The sequence below is a fragment of the Mustela erminea genome, chromosome 2 (assembly GCF_009829155.1).
Source record: "Mustela erminea isolate mMusErm1 chromosome 2, mMusErm1.Pri, whole genome shotgun sequence".
NCBI lineage: Eukaryota > Metazoa > Chordata > Mammalia > Carnivora > Mustelidae > Mustela > Mustela erminea.
Window position 1 is genome coordinate 130,631,285 of NC_045615.1, and position 17,256 is coordinate 130,648,540.

At 35.7% G+C, this 17,256-nt stretch overlaps 1 protein-coding gene across 3 annotated transcripts in view; it reads right to left on the reverse strand.

The window, feature by feature from the left end:
* Positions 1–17,256, reverse strand: part of PDS5A (PDS5 cohesin associated factor A) — a 141,801-nt gene that overhangs the window by 85,542 nt on the left and 39,003 nt on the right. For all 3 annotated transcript variants that reach the window (XM_032334124.1, XM_032334125.1, XM_032334126.1), the window contains exons 3-5: positions 2,442–2,645; positions 1,250–1,336; positions 663–760 (exon numbers count right to left, since the gene is read on the reverse strand). In XM_032334124.1, coding sequence (XP_032190015.1) covers positions 663–760; positions 1,250–1,336; positions 2,442–2,645 — 389 coding nt within the window. The remainder of the gene's footprint in view (positions 1–662; positions 761–1,249; positions 1,337–2,441; positions 2,646–17,256) is intronic.

Here is a 17,256-nt window from a genome sequence, read left to right on the forward strand (position 1 = left end):
ATGGTTACTAGAAAATTTAAAATTTATGAGATATATTATGTTTGCATATAGTGCAGTGCTGTAGAACGTATCTCATGATAATGCTGGGTTTACTATACCAAAAAAAAACCCAAACAAACACAAAAAACCCCCAAACAAACAAACAAACAGAAAACAAAATAAAACAAAACAAAACACTGAACTGAAATCAGAGTTTAGGCTCTCCTATTCAGTGATTTGTCCTTGGGCAAGCCACCACACTCCCTTCCCCTATGCATTAATTTCCCTATTTCTCTAAAGAAGGAGCAATGCTTAAGGTTTTTTCCTTGCTTGAAAATGAGAAGTCAGTGTGCTTAACCACTGAGGTACTGATTTTCAGCACTCACTAATGCTATTTACAATACTTATAATTTCCACTTCATAATTTAATATTTCATTACATTTATCACATACATCACATTTATGAGTCAACCAATATAACTGATACCTAAACTAAAATAGTGGTATAAAAGTAAAAACAGCTTTCAGACAACAGGTTTGGTTATTTTCCTCTTCATGCCAAGTCTTCTAAGGGAAACATTTCATTATAAATCTAAAAGATCACAGTCACAGGCAAAGTACACAATACTTCAAAATGCACAGCAAGGAAAGAGACAAACAGTAATGCTTAAAAAATAACTTACTTGATCACTGAGAAGAGAGTCCTAAAAAGCTGAATAAAAATTTCATTGCAATCTTCCAATTCGAAGCAGATGTTGTATGATTTAACCCAAGCTAAGTTCTTAAATAAATAAATAAATAAATAAATAAATAAATATTTACACTTGCACAGAATAGCTACACTAAAGCAAATTCAATACTACAATTTATAGAATTACGAATCTCTATTAAAGCTTACAGAATTATATAAAATTAAAGCTGTTAAAAGTTATCATATACTGTGACCTTTAAAAAGATGTATCTGTTGGCATTAACTTACTCTAGTGGAAAAATACTAAATTGTTAGAGATTAGTATATATATATATATACTAAATATAAGCAAGTGAAAATTAATTCAACTTAATTCCTCTTCAGATTAGAAATAAAAACAGAAAGATGAAAATAGAGTTTCAAGTAATAGGTTTTTCAGTGGAATGTACTTTATCTTAAAAAAGACATTTTATTAAGTGGGATTTGTATAAAACAAAAAATTCATCATACATTATAAAGTTACTGTAAGGAATTTTCTATTACATGAATAGTGTGATATTTATTAAATTTTATTTTTACCTCTAATAAATAAAAGTATCTATTGAACTGTGGGCTCTTTGTATCCTCCAAACCTTTTAACTGTCTGGTAATAAACAAAAATATGTCCTGTTAAAAAAAAATGATAAAATTAATTTAGATACAAATACTTATCATTCTTTCATAATACACTAATAATAGTCTGTATACATATTCTCCATTAAATACAATAAAAGAAAATTCTCCTTAGCCAAATGACTTGGGAGTGGCTTAGTCCATTACTCCAAATAATGAGAACAAAGCAAATTATATCTTTTAAAAATGATAATAAAAATTATTACTGGCATAACTTTTTAGTCTTTCTCATTCTTGGAGAACCATAAATTCTCTATCTTGTTGCCCTTTCTTCTACTACAGAATGTCCACTTTACTCATTATCTTCATCTTGCATCATGGCAAACAATTATCTTCATTTTAAGGACCTGGACAAGAGTCTTTCCATTACTATTTCCTACATGAAAATAGTAATTTTCAGAAGTCTGAATCTGATGTGTGACCACAAACTTGTGTGGAACAAAAATAATAATAGACTGGTTCAAGGGTTGTGCTTTTCATAACAATAGTATGCCATTTCTTAGTAAGCTTTAAAAGCTTTTTTTTTTCCTTAAGAAGTTTTAACCCAAAATAGAATCAACATGCAAAAAAATGACTTTAGGACAATTGAAAAGAAGGCAGTTCAAAATACTAAAATTTGCCGGGAAAAAAATTATTAAGAATATGAAGTTAGCTCAAAGAGATCAATTTAAAAGAGTTCCTCAAACATTTTAAACAAAGGCAGAAACCTCTGAGATAAGCACAATATAATTTTGCATGTACTGTGGAGGTGAAATAATCATCTGAATACATAAATTCTGTTACACTATTGTTTTATAAAGTGTCACTAACCTACTATTTATCCCTTCAATTCAATCACCTGGGCTTTGTGATGGGTTACCATGAAGGTTACACAGAGCAGACAGGGGTTAGTTCCGATCTACATCTTTCAATGCCTCAATAAAGATACCGGTCATTTTTGTGGATATGCAATGAATTTTAACTGAATAATTCATCTGTTTTACAACTTAAGATATAATCTTATGATGATGACAGGTGAGTAATAATAAAAGCTAATTCTTAAAGGTAAGCTAGAGTATAAAGTATAAAAGTAAACTACTTCTGTAAAGATTTTATTTACCTTAAGTTTATCATGGGAAGTATATGGAGCTTCTGGGGCATAGATTCGAAAAATGTCAGCCAAACAACATGCTACAAGGAGACGCACATCTTTATTGGGATTCCTGAGGAAAAATTCAGATGCAAGATGCAAGGCTAGTGGGAGATACTGCTGTTTTTCATCTTCTGAGTCCTGATCCATATCCATAAAAGTTTTTACTACCATCTGTAAAAGTACATAAAAAGAAAAAAATACTCAACTCCTGATATTTACAAATTAGAAGACATATATTTTTAAAAACTCATGTCCATTACAACACAAACTATTAGTTACTATCAGAGGATTCACAATCAATTTGTGTAAATCTTCATTTAAGACTAATCATTTTAGGTAAAGATTTTTTTTTTTTAAAGATTTTATTTATTTATTTGACAGAGAGAGATTACATGTAGGCAGAGAGGCAGGCAGAGAGAGAGGAGGAAGCAGGCTCCCTGCTGAGCAGAGAGCCCGATGTGGGACTCGATCCCAGGAGCTTGGGATTATGACCTGAGCTGAAGGCAGAGGCTTAACCCACTGAGCCACCCAGGCGCCCCATTTTAGGTAAAATTTAACCCAGATAAAAAAATTCTTAGTCTCATACATACAACCAGATTCGTTTGATATTCTGCAATATCATCAATTATGTTTCTTTTATATTTTATTATCAAAGCTGCCTTGATTTAGACTCTTTCAAACTGCTCTCATTTCACACTTTAGTAGGTTTTGGATTTCACAAAAGAAAACCATGTTTAAGCATTTTTATGTAGCTGTACTTTTTTTTTTTTTTTAAGATTTTATTTATTTATTTGACAGACAGAGATCACAAGTAGGCAGAGAGAGAGAGAGGAAGAGAAGCAGGCTTCCTGCTGAGCAGAGAGCCTGATGCGGGGCTTAATCCCAAGACCCTGGGATCATGACCTGAGCCTAAGGCAGAGGCTTTAACCCACTGAGCCACCCAGGCGCCCTGTAGCTGTACTTCTGATTAAAAGTTGTAATTATAAAATAACCTCTCTTATTGTTTGTAATTACAAAATTATCAAATGTACATTTTAGAATCACTCTAAAACAAAAAACCAATGCTCATTATTTGGAAGAATACTGTTAAAATATTCATACTGCCCAAAGCAGTCTACAGATTCAATGCAATTCCCATAAAAAAAAATATATATATAGTATTTTTTCACAGAACTACAATGAAAAATCCCAGAATTTCTATGGAATCACAAAAGACCCTGAATTGTCAAAGCAATTTTGAGAAAGAAGAACAAAGCTGAAGGTATCATAATTCCAGATTTCATGGCATACCACAGAGCTGTAATAATCAAAACTACGTGGTTAATAGGGGATGGGGAAAATGAGTGAAGGGAGTTGTAAGCACAGGCTTCCACTTACGGAATGAATAAGTCATGGGGATGAAAGAAATATTGTCAGTGATATCATAATGATGTTTTATGGTGAGAGATGGTAGCTACACTTGTGGTGAGCACAGCATAATGCATAAAGTTGTGGAATCACCATGCTGTACATATGAAACTAATGTAACACTGTGTATCAATTACACTTTAATAAAAAGAAAAGAGAATTTAAGAAAAAACAAACCACTAGGGTATTAGCACAGAACATATAGCTCAGAAATAAACCCAAGCCTATATGGTCAATCAATCCACCAAAGAGGCAAGAATATACAATGGGGAAATAACAGTTTCTTCAACAAGTGTCCACTGGACAGCTACATGCAAAAGAATAAAACTGGACCACACACAAATATAAAATGGATTAAAGACCTACATGTAATACCTGAAACCATAAGACTCCTAAAGGAAAACACTGGCAGTAATCTTTTAGACATTGACCTTAAGCAGTATTTTTCTGGATCTGTCTCCAAAAGCAACGGAAACAAAAGCAAGGGGGGGCCTGGGTGGCTCAGTGGGTTAAGGCCTCTGCCTTCAGCTCAGGTCATGATCCCAGGGTCCTGGGATCAAGCCCCACATCGGGCTCTCTGCTCAGTGGGGAGCCTGCTTCCTCCTCTCTCTCTCTCTCTGCCTGCCTCTCTGCTTACCTGTGATCTCTGTCAAATAAATAAATAAAATCTTTAAAAACCCCCCAAAACATAAATTCCTGGGACTATATCAAGCTAAAAAGCTTTTGCACAGCAAAGAAAATCATCAATAAACCAAAAAAGGCAATCTACTGAATAGAAGATATTTATTTGCAAATGATATATCTGGTAAGGGGTTAATATCCAAAATATATAAAGATCCAGTAAGACCCAACAACAAAAAAACCGAATAATCTAGTTTTTAAAAATGGGCAGAGGACTCGAACAGACATTTTTCCAAAGAAGATATCAAGATGGCCAAGACACATAAAAAGATGCTCAACTAATCACTAATCATCAGGAAAATACAAATGCAAACAACAATGCAATATCACCTTGCACCCATCAGAACGGCTAGTATCAAAAATACAAAAAATAACAAGTATTAGAGAAGATGTGAATAAAAAGGGCCCCTCCTGCACTGTTGGTGGGAATGTAAATGGGTGTAGCCACTGTGGAAAACAGCGCTGAGGTTTCTCAACAAATTAAAAATAGAAGCACCACATGCCCCAATAATTCCACTTCTGGGTGCTTACCTGAAGAAAATAAAAAACTAATTAGAAAAGATACATGCACCCCTACGTTTATTGCAGCATTATTTACAATAGCCAAGATACAGAAGCAACCTAAATGTCCACCGATAGAGAAGAGAATAAAGGCGATACACACACACACACACTCATACTCACACACTAGAATATTAATCTAACATAAAAAATAATGAAATCTTGCTATTCATGGTAACATGGATGAACCTTCAGGGTATTATGCTAGGTGAAATCATACAGAAGCTGACTTTATCATATGTATTGAATTTTATCATTTTTTTCTGGGCATGCTGAGGTGATCATATTTTCCTCCTAATTCTGTAAGTAAAGTAAATCTCACTGACTGGTCTTCTAATTTTAATCCAAGTTTCCATTCCTAAAATCTAATTCTAGCCCAAGTTTCCATTTTAAAATAACACCAACTAGGTCATAACACTTGTACATTGCTAGGTTTGAGATGCTATTATATTACTTCAATTTTTAATTTCAATTTATTCACAAAAGAAACTTACCTATAACAGAGATTTCTAAAGACAAAAGAAACTTTATTCACAAAAGAAACTTACCTATAACAGAGATTTCTAAAGACAACTCTGTCCATTTTATTTTTAAAAAAAATCTTTTAAAGATTTTTTGTTTTTCCTTATTTTTAAAAAAAATCTTTTAAAGATTTTTTGTTTTTCCTTATTTTAAAGAGACTGTATGAAAAGGGGGAAGGGCAGAAGGAAAGGGAGAGTATCTCAAGCATTTTCTGCACTAAGCATGGAGCCCAACATGGGGTTCAATCCCATGACCCTGAGATCATGACCCTGTGCCGAAACCAAGAGCTGAATGCTTAATCACCTGAGCCACCCAAGTGCCCCCAACCTTGTCCATTTTAGAAATGAGGTTGTACTGGCTTCAAACAAATTGATAAGTGATCCCTTTTTCCTTACTATAAGGAAAGTTTATAATAATGCTGCTTTTATCTTTCTTCCTTATAGATTTAGTGAAAGTCAAATGCTCGAAGAATTATAATGGAATTTAGAAAATATTCTGGACTAAATGACAATGAAAATATAAACTATCAATAGTTGGGGGATGCAGTTAAAGTTGTACTTATAGGAAATTTACAGCCTTAAATGTATAAACTACAAAAGAAGAATGAAAAACCAATAATCTACATTTCCATTGCAAGCAGTTAGAAAAATACCAAATTAAATAAAAAGAAGGTAGAATCAAAGGGGGGGAAAAGTTCAAACAGACGTCAATGAAGTTGAGAAACATACAAAAGAGAAAAACCAAACAATGCCAAACATTGACTGTTGAAAAGACTAATAGAATGGACATGTCTCTTTAAGAATAAATCAAGGAGACAGAAAGCAGGTACAAACTGCCAATATCAGGAATTAAAAAGAGGACATATTATTCATCCTGATAAAAATAATAACACACTGGAGAGGGCTGTCACACAAAATACACTATCTGGATAATTCTATTTCTATGAAAAGAAACTGAATCTGAAATTTAAAACCTTCCCAGAAAAAAAATCTCGAATATTAGATGGCTTCACTGGTGAACAAAGTCCCAAGACTATGTAGATCGGTATAGCCGATCTTATTCTTTTTTTTTTTTTTTTAAAGATTTTATTTATTTATTTGACAGAGAGAAATCACAAGTAGTCGGAGAGGCAGGCAGAGAGAGAGAGAGGGAAGCAGGCTTCCTGCTGAGCAGAGAGCCCGATGCGGGACTCGATCCCAGGACCCTGAGATCATGACCTGAGCCGAAGGCAGCGGCTTAACCCACTGAGCCACCCAGGCGCCCGCCGATCTTATTCCTAACTACTCTGATTGAAATACCAAAACTCTCCTGCCATTCTGCTACAGCTTTGTATCCTGGTTTGGTATGCAGTTACTAGTCAGTGAGAGTCTACTTACTATTCAACTACAAACATTCCTTATCTATTAACATTTTAGTAGAGATTATCTAGTTGGAATTAGTAATATAATACAGAAGATAAACACCTGAAGTTTAGGAATTCTTAGAGAAATAAAGAGCACCAAATGGGAGTTGTGAAACTCTGAAGTCATCAGAGATATAAAGTATTCTGAAGCAATCTGAGCAAGTTCAGTGGGAGGCAAGAGACAAAGTAAAAAAAAAAAAAGGGCAAACTGTACTCCTAAATGCTATAACTAAGGAGTTTAAATTTTTATTATATAAGAAATGGGAGCTCCTATTATATAGGAAATAGGACAAAAAATATTTGTCAGAAAAATCTATGTATTTGTCATCTATTGCTGTGTGACAAAATACCCCCAAACTCTGTACCTTAAAATAATACACATATACTTGTCACACAGTTTCCATGCAGGTGGAATTGGGAGAGTGATTTGGCTTGGTGGCTTTGCTCGGACTCTCTAATGAAATTGTAATCCATCAAAGCAGTAATCATCTGAAGGTCTAATGGGCCTACCAGGTGTGCTATGAAGGTAGTAGCTCATTCACATGGCTGGTAAACTGGCACTGGCTTTGGCAAAAGGCATCAGGGGCTCTCCGGACAGCTGCTCTAAATGTCCTCATGGGATGGCGCTGGCTTTCTCCCAGAGAGTGATACAAGAGCGCCAAGTCATAAATGGCAATATTTTATGAACTAACCTTCAAAAACCTACACTGTCACTTCTGAAATTGCCTATTAATTACTCAGGACAGCCCTATTCAGTCGAAATATAAGAAAATGAGGCTCATTCAGGGCCATCTTGGAGGCTAACTACCATATTATGTCTCATAATATTTACATCTTCTTTGATACTCTCTCATAAAGACACCGGTTTTGGTTTTGTGACTTTAGGCCAATGGGACTTTACCAAGCATAATGCAAGGCGAGGCCTGGTAGCCAGGTGCACAGAGAGGCTGGGATGCTTCCTACTGGAACCCAGCAGCCACACTGTTAGGAAGACCAGACTATCCAAGAAAGAAGAGACCATACACAGAACCCTTCGAAAATGAGACAACATTTAAAGGCAGACTACACAGAAAGCTCAAAGCCCTCCCTAGCTGAGTTCCCAGCTAAAGTTAGCTTGTAGGAGTAACCCTGCCTTACACCACATGGGGCAATCTTATCACAGAGCTGTGAGGAATAATAATTTTAACCCATGAGGTTTTGTTTTACTATACAGCAACGATTAAATTAAACCACATCCATTCTGCAGTTTTCAATATGCCTTTCTGTACTGAAGCAGGAAAGCTAAAAATTATATATCCTTGGTCATCTTACATTAAGGGTTACAGTTATAACCTAGTTTAGCCAATCAGAAGCACTTATTCCTGATTTGCAAAGTGGAAGCATGGAAGAGGTTGTGTTGCTATTGCTTCTGCTATTTTCTTTTTTTGGCTGGCACCTACGGAGCGAAGGCATTTTGTGGTGTGTGGCAGAAGCAGCATTAAGCTTTGTCAAGACAGACAGGAAGGATTCATCCATTTTGTGCTGGTACTGATCTTTCAGGTGTGGGAGGCTCTGAAGCAATCATTATGGCAATAGTTTACTCGTGACAATATTTCTGAGAGGTAGGTATTATTGTCATCTAAGTTTATGGTTAAGGAAAGTTGTGCATTTGTAGGTAATCTGCCCTGGTTCACAGAGTCCCAGAACAAGATCAATCCTTAGCACAGAAGGGAGGGAAGAAAGAAAATATTAGAGGGCAGCACATATGATAAAGGTATAATTTAGTTGAAATTTGGTTTCAGATAAATATCACATAAATGGCTGTTTGAACTGGGGAGCACAATATAAAGTGTATTCCTTAACATGGGCTGTGGTTAAAAAAAAAAAAAAGATCTTTGAAAGCTGTGACAGTGGTTATTATATTAGTTCCCCACCAGTATCTTATATCCTTTTTATTATTTTTATAAAGATTTTACGTATTTATCTGATAGAGAGATAGAGAGCACAAGTAGGCACAAGTAGGCAGAGTGGCAGGCAGAGGGAGAGAGAGCAGGAGCCCCAACTTGGGCTCAATCCAGGGACTCTGGGATCACGACCCAAGCCAAAGGCAAACGCCCAACCGACTGTGCCATCCTGGTGCCTCTCTTTATATCCTTTTCAAAGTACCATATGATTTCACTTACACTAGGTACAAAGAGTAGTCACATTTATAGAGACAAAGTAGAACAGTGATTATCAGTGATTAACAACAGGAGAGAATGAGGACTTAGTATTTAATGAGGACTTTGTGTACTTCTAATGGGTACAGAGTTTCAGTTATGGATGATGTAAAAGTTCTGGAGATGGATGGTGCCGATGATGTACAACAATGTGAATGTACCTAACACCACTCAACTGTACACTTATAAATGGTTAAAATGGTAAATTCTATGTTACTTATATTTAACCACAATTTAAAAAATCAGTACAAATGACTTCTAAAACTGGGGAAATATTTTCTTAGCTATATGTTAATTAATGTTACAACCAGGTGAAATAAACACCAATATATCAAAACATGTAAACAAAACAAAACAAAAAAATAAAGTTCAGGATGAAATAATAGTAGTATAATAAAAATAAAACACAAAAGAACATATGATTCTTGGGAATCAGCTAGTTAGGTTTTCAAAACTTTCAGAAAGGAATGCTATTAATACACTCATAAAATATAGACAAGTATAGCATGAATGACCTAACCTGGCAAAAATACAGATGAGGATGACTAGACATCACTGTCCCTATGAGCCCAAATACAAACATCAAAAATGGAATCTTAAAGTGAATACAGTATTTTTGTTATAAATGGCTTTGTGCTCATATAGAACATGGGAGTAGGCAGAGGGGAAAAGAGGAGTAAAGTTAATATCTGGAGAACACAGGAGACTCTTTTTTACTATTCTTGTAGCTTTTCTAAGTCTGAAATTTTATCAAACTAAAAAACTAAAATTAAAAATGAATGCATTTACCACAAAATACAAGACATACATATTAATTAATAGCTGAAATGAAAGTTTCACCAAGCGGACTTGTCTTAAAAAAAAAAAAGCTTCTGATTTTAAAAGAACATATTTACCACTGCATAATTAGCTCGATACACAGTTGTTACAGATCTAGGAATACAATGACACAAAGTATTCTAATTCTACTTTAAAACCTTAAAAAAATAAATTGAATTACAGGTTTCTCAAGAAAATAATTTTGTCTGTTAACATATGTATCCTCAATGATTAGAACCCTGACTGGCACAAAGTGGGTGGGCATATACTTTATTAAGAAAAAACATTAGAATTCACAAAATGCATCTCTCTCTCTCTTTTTTAAAGATTTTGTGTGTTTATCAGAGAGAGAGACCAAGCACAAGCAGGGAGAACAGCAGGCAGAAGCAGGCTCCCCGCTGAGCAAGGAACCGGACGTGGGACTCAATCCCAGGACCCTGGGATCACGACCTGAGCCAAAGGCAGACGCTTAACCAACTGAGCCACCCAGGCATCCTGGAGAAAACACATCTTTAACATCTACTCTGATTACATATACATATGAGTGTTTTATATATATGTGTGTGTGTATGTGTGTTCATGTACACACACACCAACACTGTGACCCCTGATATATATTCCTACCGTTCTGGCATAAAACTTACTCGGTTCTAGATAATCAATTAGTAAGTATATATCTGTTTGCTAGAAATTTATTCAGAATTTTTAAGTAAATATAATCCTAAACATGGGTCTATAGCAGGGGTCACAACCAGAGAAGAGTGACTTGGAAATAAGGACTGGGAAGAAATGGAGAACACATGCCGCAACTAAAGACAGAGTGAGCTTTAGTTAATTATTTCCAGGTGACAGTGCAGTAAAATATTGCAAAATCATCCAGGTGTTTAGGATACAACAAAATTTTAAGTGAAATCATCTGATTTGAAAATTTTAGCAACTCCAAAAAGTTCCCACTATTGCAAAGGAAAAGCAAAACATGTCTACATGTTCTATGTGGTCCTCAAATCAACAATTTAAAAACTGTTGGAAATAATTTAAGGAAAATGTCAATACAGCTATCTTTTCAGGTAAATAAATTATTTTGAAAAGTTGTTTTCCCTCTTCTTTTGTACTTAATAGAGAAATACAAGTCTTTAAACAGGTTTAAAAAAACTATGAAGAGGGACGCCTGGGTAGCTCAGTTGGTTGAGCATCTGCCTTGGGCTCAGGTCATGATCCCAGGGTCCTGGGATTGAGTTCCACATCGGGTTCCCCGCTCAGCAAGGAGTCTGCCTTCTCCCTTGTTGCGCTATCTTTCTCTCTGACAAATAAATGTTACTTTTTAAACGACTTATTTATTTATTTATTTGACAGACACAGATCACAAGCAGGCCGAGAGGCAGGCAGGGTGGGTGGGGTATGAAAGCAGAGAGCCCGGGGCAGGGCTCAATCCCATAACCCTGAGATCATGACCTGAGCTGAAGGCAGAGGCCTTAACCCACTGAACAACCCAGGCGCTCCAATGACAAATAAATTTTTTTAAAAATCTTAAACAAACAAACAAACAAACAAAAACCTATTAAGAGGGGTGCCCGGGTGGCTCAGTCATTAAGTGTCTGCCTTCAGCTCAGGTCATGATCCCAGGGTCCTGGGATGGAGCCCCACATTGCATCTTGATTTTTCATCTTAAGTATTATATTAACTGGTGTTTTCTGCAGATGCCTTTTATCCGGTTGAAAAGCTCTCTTTTATTACTTTTTTTAAATTTTAAGACTTTATTTATTTGACAGAGAAACAGAGGGGGGAGGCACAAGCAGGGAGTGGGAGAGGGAGAAGCAGGCTCCTTGCTGAGTAAGGAGCCTGGACCAGGACCCTGGGTTCATGACCTGAGCTGAAGGCAGTCGATTAACAACTAAGCCACCCAGGTACCCTGCTACCTTTTATTCCTAAAGTGCTATTAGTTTTTATGATGTGTTGGATCTTTTTTCTCAGATACTTTTTCTACAATTACTAAGGTAACAACATGAGTTTTCCATTTTATAGTAGTTTATGTTAAACTACATTAATATTTAAATACTAAGCCAAATTTGGGGCACCTGGGTGGCTCAGATCGTGATCCCAAGATCCTGGGATTGAGCCCCGCATCGGGCTCTCTGCTCAGTGGGGAGCCTGCTTCCCTTCCTCTCTCTGCCTGCCTCTCTGCCTACTTGTGATCTATCTGTCAAATAAATAAATAAGATCTTTAAAAAAAAAATACTAAGCCAAATTTGTACTCCAAGAAAGGAGGAGTGAATTTGCCTCCCACCTGCAGGGAACATCTGATGGTGTCTAGAGACATTTTTGGTTGTAACATAGAGAAAAGGACTTCTATTGGCATGTACTGCATTGAGGCCAAAGATGTTGCTCAACAATGCACAGGACAGCTCCCTACAACCACCAATTGCAGGCTGAGTGAGTCAACAGGACCATGGTTGAGAAACATGATCTAACAAGAGGTTAGGCAATTTTATTGCTCTTTTCACTTTGCATATTGCATCTGAGATCTATCCGTGTTGTTGTATGTATCAGTTAATTTGTTCCTTTTAACCAAGAAGTATTTTGGTAGGGATATAGTTTAAATACCTTATTTATTTGATAGAGAGAGAGAGTACAAGTAGGCAGAGCAGCAGGCAGAGGGAGAAGGAGAAGTGGGCTCTCTGCTGAGTAGGGCCAGATGTGGGGCTCAATCCCAGCATCTTGGGATCATGACCTGAGTCAAAGGCAGCTGCTTAAATGACTGAGCCACCCAGGTACCCCAGGAATATAGTTTAAATATATTTTACATATTTTTATTTATGTAATATGTATTATAGAATTTCAATCATTTTACTTTTTTTGAGACATGTTGGCCTAGTATTTGGACTAGTTTTTGACAATTAATGAATGAAGCCACTATAGGTATTTATGTATAAGCTTTTCTGTAAACATGTTTATATTGTATCTCTTGGGTAAAAACCTAAGACTTGGATTGTTGGGTTATATGCTAACTGCATATTCACCTTTAATATTTATACAAACTGCCAAAACATTTTCCAAAGTCATTGTATTATTGTGCATTCCCATAAACACTGTATGAGAGAGGCAGCTGCTCTTCAGTAACCTTGCTGAGACAGTTTTAGTTTTCTGTTTATTCTTAGCTATACTAGTAGGGATGTAGTGGCATCTCGTTGTGGTTTTAATTTGTATTTTCTCTCTTCTTTCTTTTTTTTTTTTTAAAGGGGGAGGGGGAGGGGCTTGAGATCAGGACCTGAGCCAAAACAAGAGTCAGATGCTTAATTGACTGGGCCACCCAGGCTCCCCTTAATTTGTATTTTCTAATAAAATTAAACAAATAAAATTCAAAACTGAGCATCTTTTCACATATTTGTTTGCTGTTTGTACATTTTCTTGGTAAAGTGTCCTGTCAAATCACTCGCTTTTTTTTCTGTTAAATGAGTTTTGAGAATTCTTTATATATTCTGGATACCAATTCTTTATCATATATGTATTTTGCAAATATTCTCTCTCAATGTCTGGCTCATCTTTTAAGTTTCTTAACAATATAGAATGCTTTAAGGATGATTTAAGTGATAAAGTCCAATTTATCAATTTTTTTCTCTTATGGTTTGTGTTTTTTATATCTGACCCTAAGATGTATTTGCCTAAACAAAGCCTGCAAAGTTTTCCTCCTGAATTTTTTGTAGACCATCTATAGTTTTAGGTTTTTACATTTATGTCTATAATTCATTCTGAGTTAATTCCTATATGTCCTGTGAGTTTCGGGTAAAGGTGTTCAGGCACCATTTGTATAAAAGACTATGCTTTCTCTCTTGAACAGTCTTGGCATCTTTGTTGAAAATAAAACTGACTGTAATGTGTAGGTCTATCTTTGGACTCTCCATTATGTTACACTGCTCTATTTATCTATCCTTTTAATAATACCACATAGTTCTGATTACTGTAGCTTCACATTAAGTTTTGAAATCAGGTAGGCTTATGAGTCCTCTAACACAGTATAAAAATAGGAGAAAGATATGAACAGACACTTTACAAAAAAAATTACACACTGGTGGGAGGAATATACATGTATGTCAAAACTTGTCAAACTTACGTCCTGAGAGCAATTCTCTGACACCAACTAGGTGTACAACATTTCAATTCAGTTCTGACAGTAACTATCAGGAATGAGTACAAACCTCACAAGAGGACAAAATTCTTCTCAACACTGCCCCCTGCTTCAGATGCCACTTACAAGTCCTGGAAGCCACCCATACTTCTGACAAACCAGCTGTATCTTTGGGGCTTCCTACAATACCCTCAGTTTCAGTAATTTCTCAGAACAACTCACAGAACTCACTGAAAGCACGATACTGATAATTACAGCTTTACTATAAAGGATGCAACTCTGGAACAGCCAAGTGGAAAAAACACTTCGGGAGGAAAGAGAGGACAAAAACTTTCATGCCCTCTTGTAGTGGAATCTAACACAACACCCTCCCAGCACACCAGTGGGTTCACCAACCAGTGAACTCCTCTGAGCCTTAGTATCCAGAGGTTTACTGGGGTTTTATCATATGACTGAACTCAATCTCTAGCCTCTCATCTCTCTCAGGGGTCAGGTGGCAAAGTTCCAACTCTCAAACCATGTGCTTGGACTTTTTGATGACTCTCTAATAGGGGAGGGCCAAGAGTTGCCTAATTAGGGGACGCCTGGGTGGCTCAGTTGGTTAAGCAGCTGCCTTCGGCTCAGGTCATGATCCCAGCGTCCTGGGATCGAGTCCCACATCGGGCTCCTTGCTCAGCGGGGAGCCTGCTTCTCCCTCTGCCTCTGCCTGCCATTCTATCTGCCTGTGCTTGCTCTCTCCCCCACCCCTCTCTGATAAATAAATAAAATCTTTAAAAAAAAAAAAAAAAAAAGAGTTGCCTAATTAGTATAACAAAGACACTCCTCTGTGCTAAGAACTAGTAACAAAAAGTAGATATATTATTATATCATATTGCATAGTTTACTAAGTGCAACCTATTGTATTTTCAATCATGACTCAGTACAGCTGGTTTTTTTTTTTTTTGAAGATTTATTTATCTGACACAGAGAGGGAGGGAGAGAGCAAGCACAAGCAGGAGGAGTGGCAGAGGGAGAGAAGAGGGAGCCCAGTGTGGGCTCATCCCAGCGCCCTGGCAGACACTTGAATGACTGGGCCACCCAGGTGCCCCTAAAACTATTTTTTTTTTAAGTCACTACCTTGGTGAAAGAGTCTAAGATCTTTTTTAGCTTCCTCACTGGTGAAAATTAAATCAACCTTTTAAAGGTCCAACAAAGACAATGAGAGCTCTCGTTCACTGTTAATTCAAATGTAAACTGATACAACCACTTCGGTGTTTTCAGTGAAGTAGAATATACGCACACCCAATGACACAACAATTTCACCTATGTGTATGTCTATGTCCGTGCCCTAAAGCAGGTTGTACATTTACACAGAATACTTGTATACAAAGTATATTCACAGCAATGTTGATGGTAAATACAAAAAAAAACCCCTGGAAAGCAAATGTCAACAAAAACTGGATAAGTAGTACAAAAGAGTACTATTTAGCAATAAAAATAATTGAAAAACAGATATAAGAAATAACACGGACGACGCTCAAACATTGAATAAGATGTATAACACAAGGAACAATATGATATCATTCCATTCATATAAAAATCAAAATCTAAAACTAGAAAAAAATCAAACTTTATTTTTAGAGATGCATACATAGACAATGACATTATAAGCAAACTAAGAAGACTGCATTGATATAGTGTTTACAGAAGTTTGGGTGTATTGGTATTTTATTTTTTGTTCTCTCTTTCTTTTCCCTTTTTTTCTTTTTAAGTAGCCTCCACACCCAGCATGAAGCCCAATGCAGAAGATTCAACTCATGACTTTAAGATCAAGACCAAGCTGGTATCAAGAGCTGGACACTCAAATGACTGAGTCAATCAGGCACCCCAATACTATTTCTTTATTCAAATGTTCACTTTATAGTTACTTATTAAACTACATAGTTTATGAATTTTTGTAAGCTACATTTCATACATAAGAGACACACCATAACATATGTTTTTAGTAAAACAGTTAATAGCTGTTTTTAATTAGAGTAATAGTTAATAAATTTTTAAGTGTGCTAATCATTGTGTGATTTTGAAAAATAAAGTATTCTTTTTTTTAGGAATACAGTTTGAAATAATAATGAAACAATATAATGCTTGAGGTCTGCTTCAGGAATTCATTATTCTGCTTTGTCCATTTTTGGATCTGTTTGAATTTTTCCATAATAAAAAGTGACAAAATTTATAAAATAATATTACATGTACCATAAGAATCTCAGATTCCCTTTAAAGCAACTAATCTGATTACCTTTTAGATAACGTAAGGACTTCAAAAAAATTTCGACTCCATTAAAAATGAGAGGAGGAAGTGGGAGAAGGGGAAAGGAAGAGGTATACAAGGAAAATGGAGACCTAGAGATATTAAGTTAAAAAAAAAATGCAATGAGTTAATGCCAGTTCTAGGGCTAAAAACTAAAACCTGCACCTCAGGATTAATAATCGAATACCTTCTTGACACCATTTTAACTCTCACATGTCAGGGCTTTAAATTTTCAAACTTTTTTTTTTTTTTTCCATTTTACTTATAATTCTGTCTTTTCTGCACTAGGACTATTAAATACTGTAAAGGCAATAAAAATGTATTCATTTGTGTGGTCCGAATCTATAAAACTGTACACAGCACTCTATTTGATGAATTATGAATGAAACCATTAGGTTTTTTTGTTTTTTTTTTTTGAAACCATTAGTTTAGACAATCTCTACCTGTATCCTAATCTTCAAACAACAACAAAAAAATCTACCTTTCAGGGGTGAAACATGTGAGCTTGGAGTTACATAAATCTTGTGATTTTTATATTAATATGGTGGCTCACTCACTAAGTGTACACATGGACTGCTAGATTAGAATGAGTACTGAGCTGTTTGCCAGCATGTACTCCTTTCCACTTTTATATAATTACTTGTAACATAAATCCTACCATCTAATGTAAATTTGGGGTGAAATATGAGAGAAGCAGTGAGGCAGGAGCACAGTTAACGCATAAGCCATTAGAACTACAAAAATAAAGTCTGTCTAATACACATTCTGATTTGGGAGTTAAA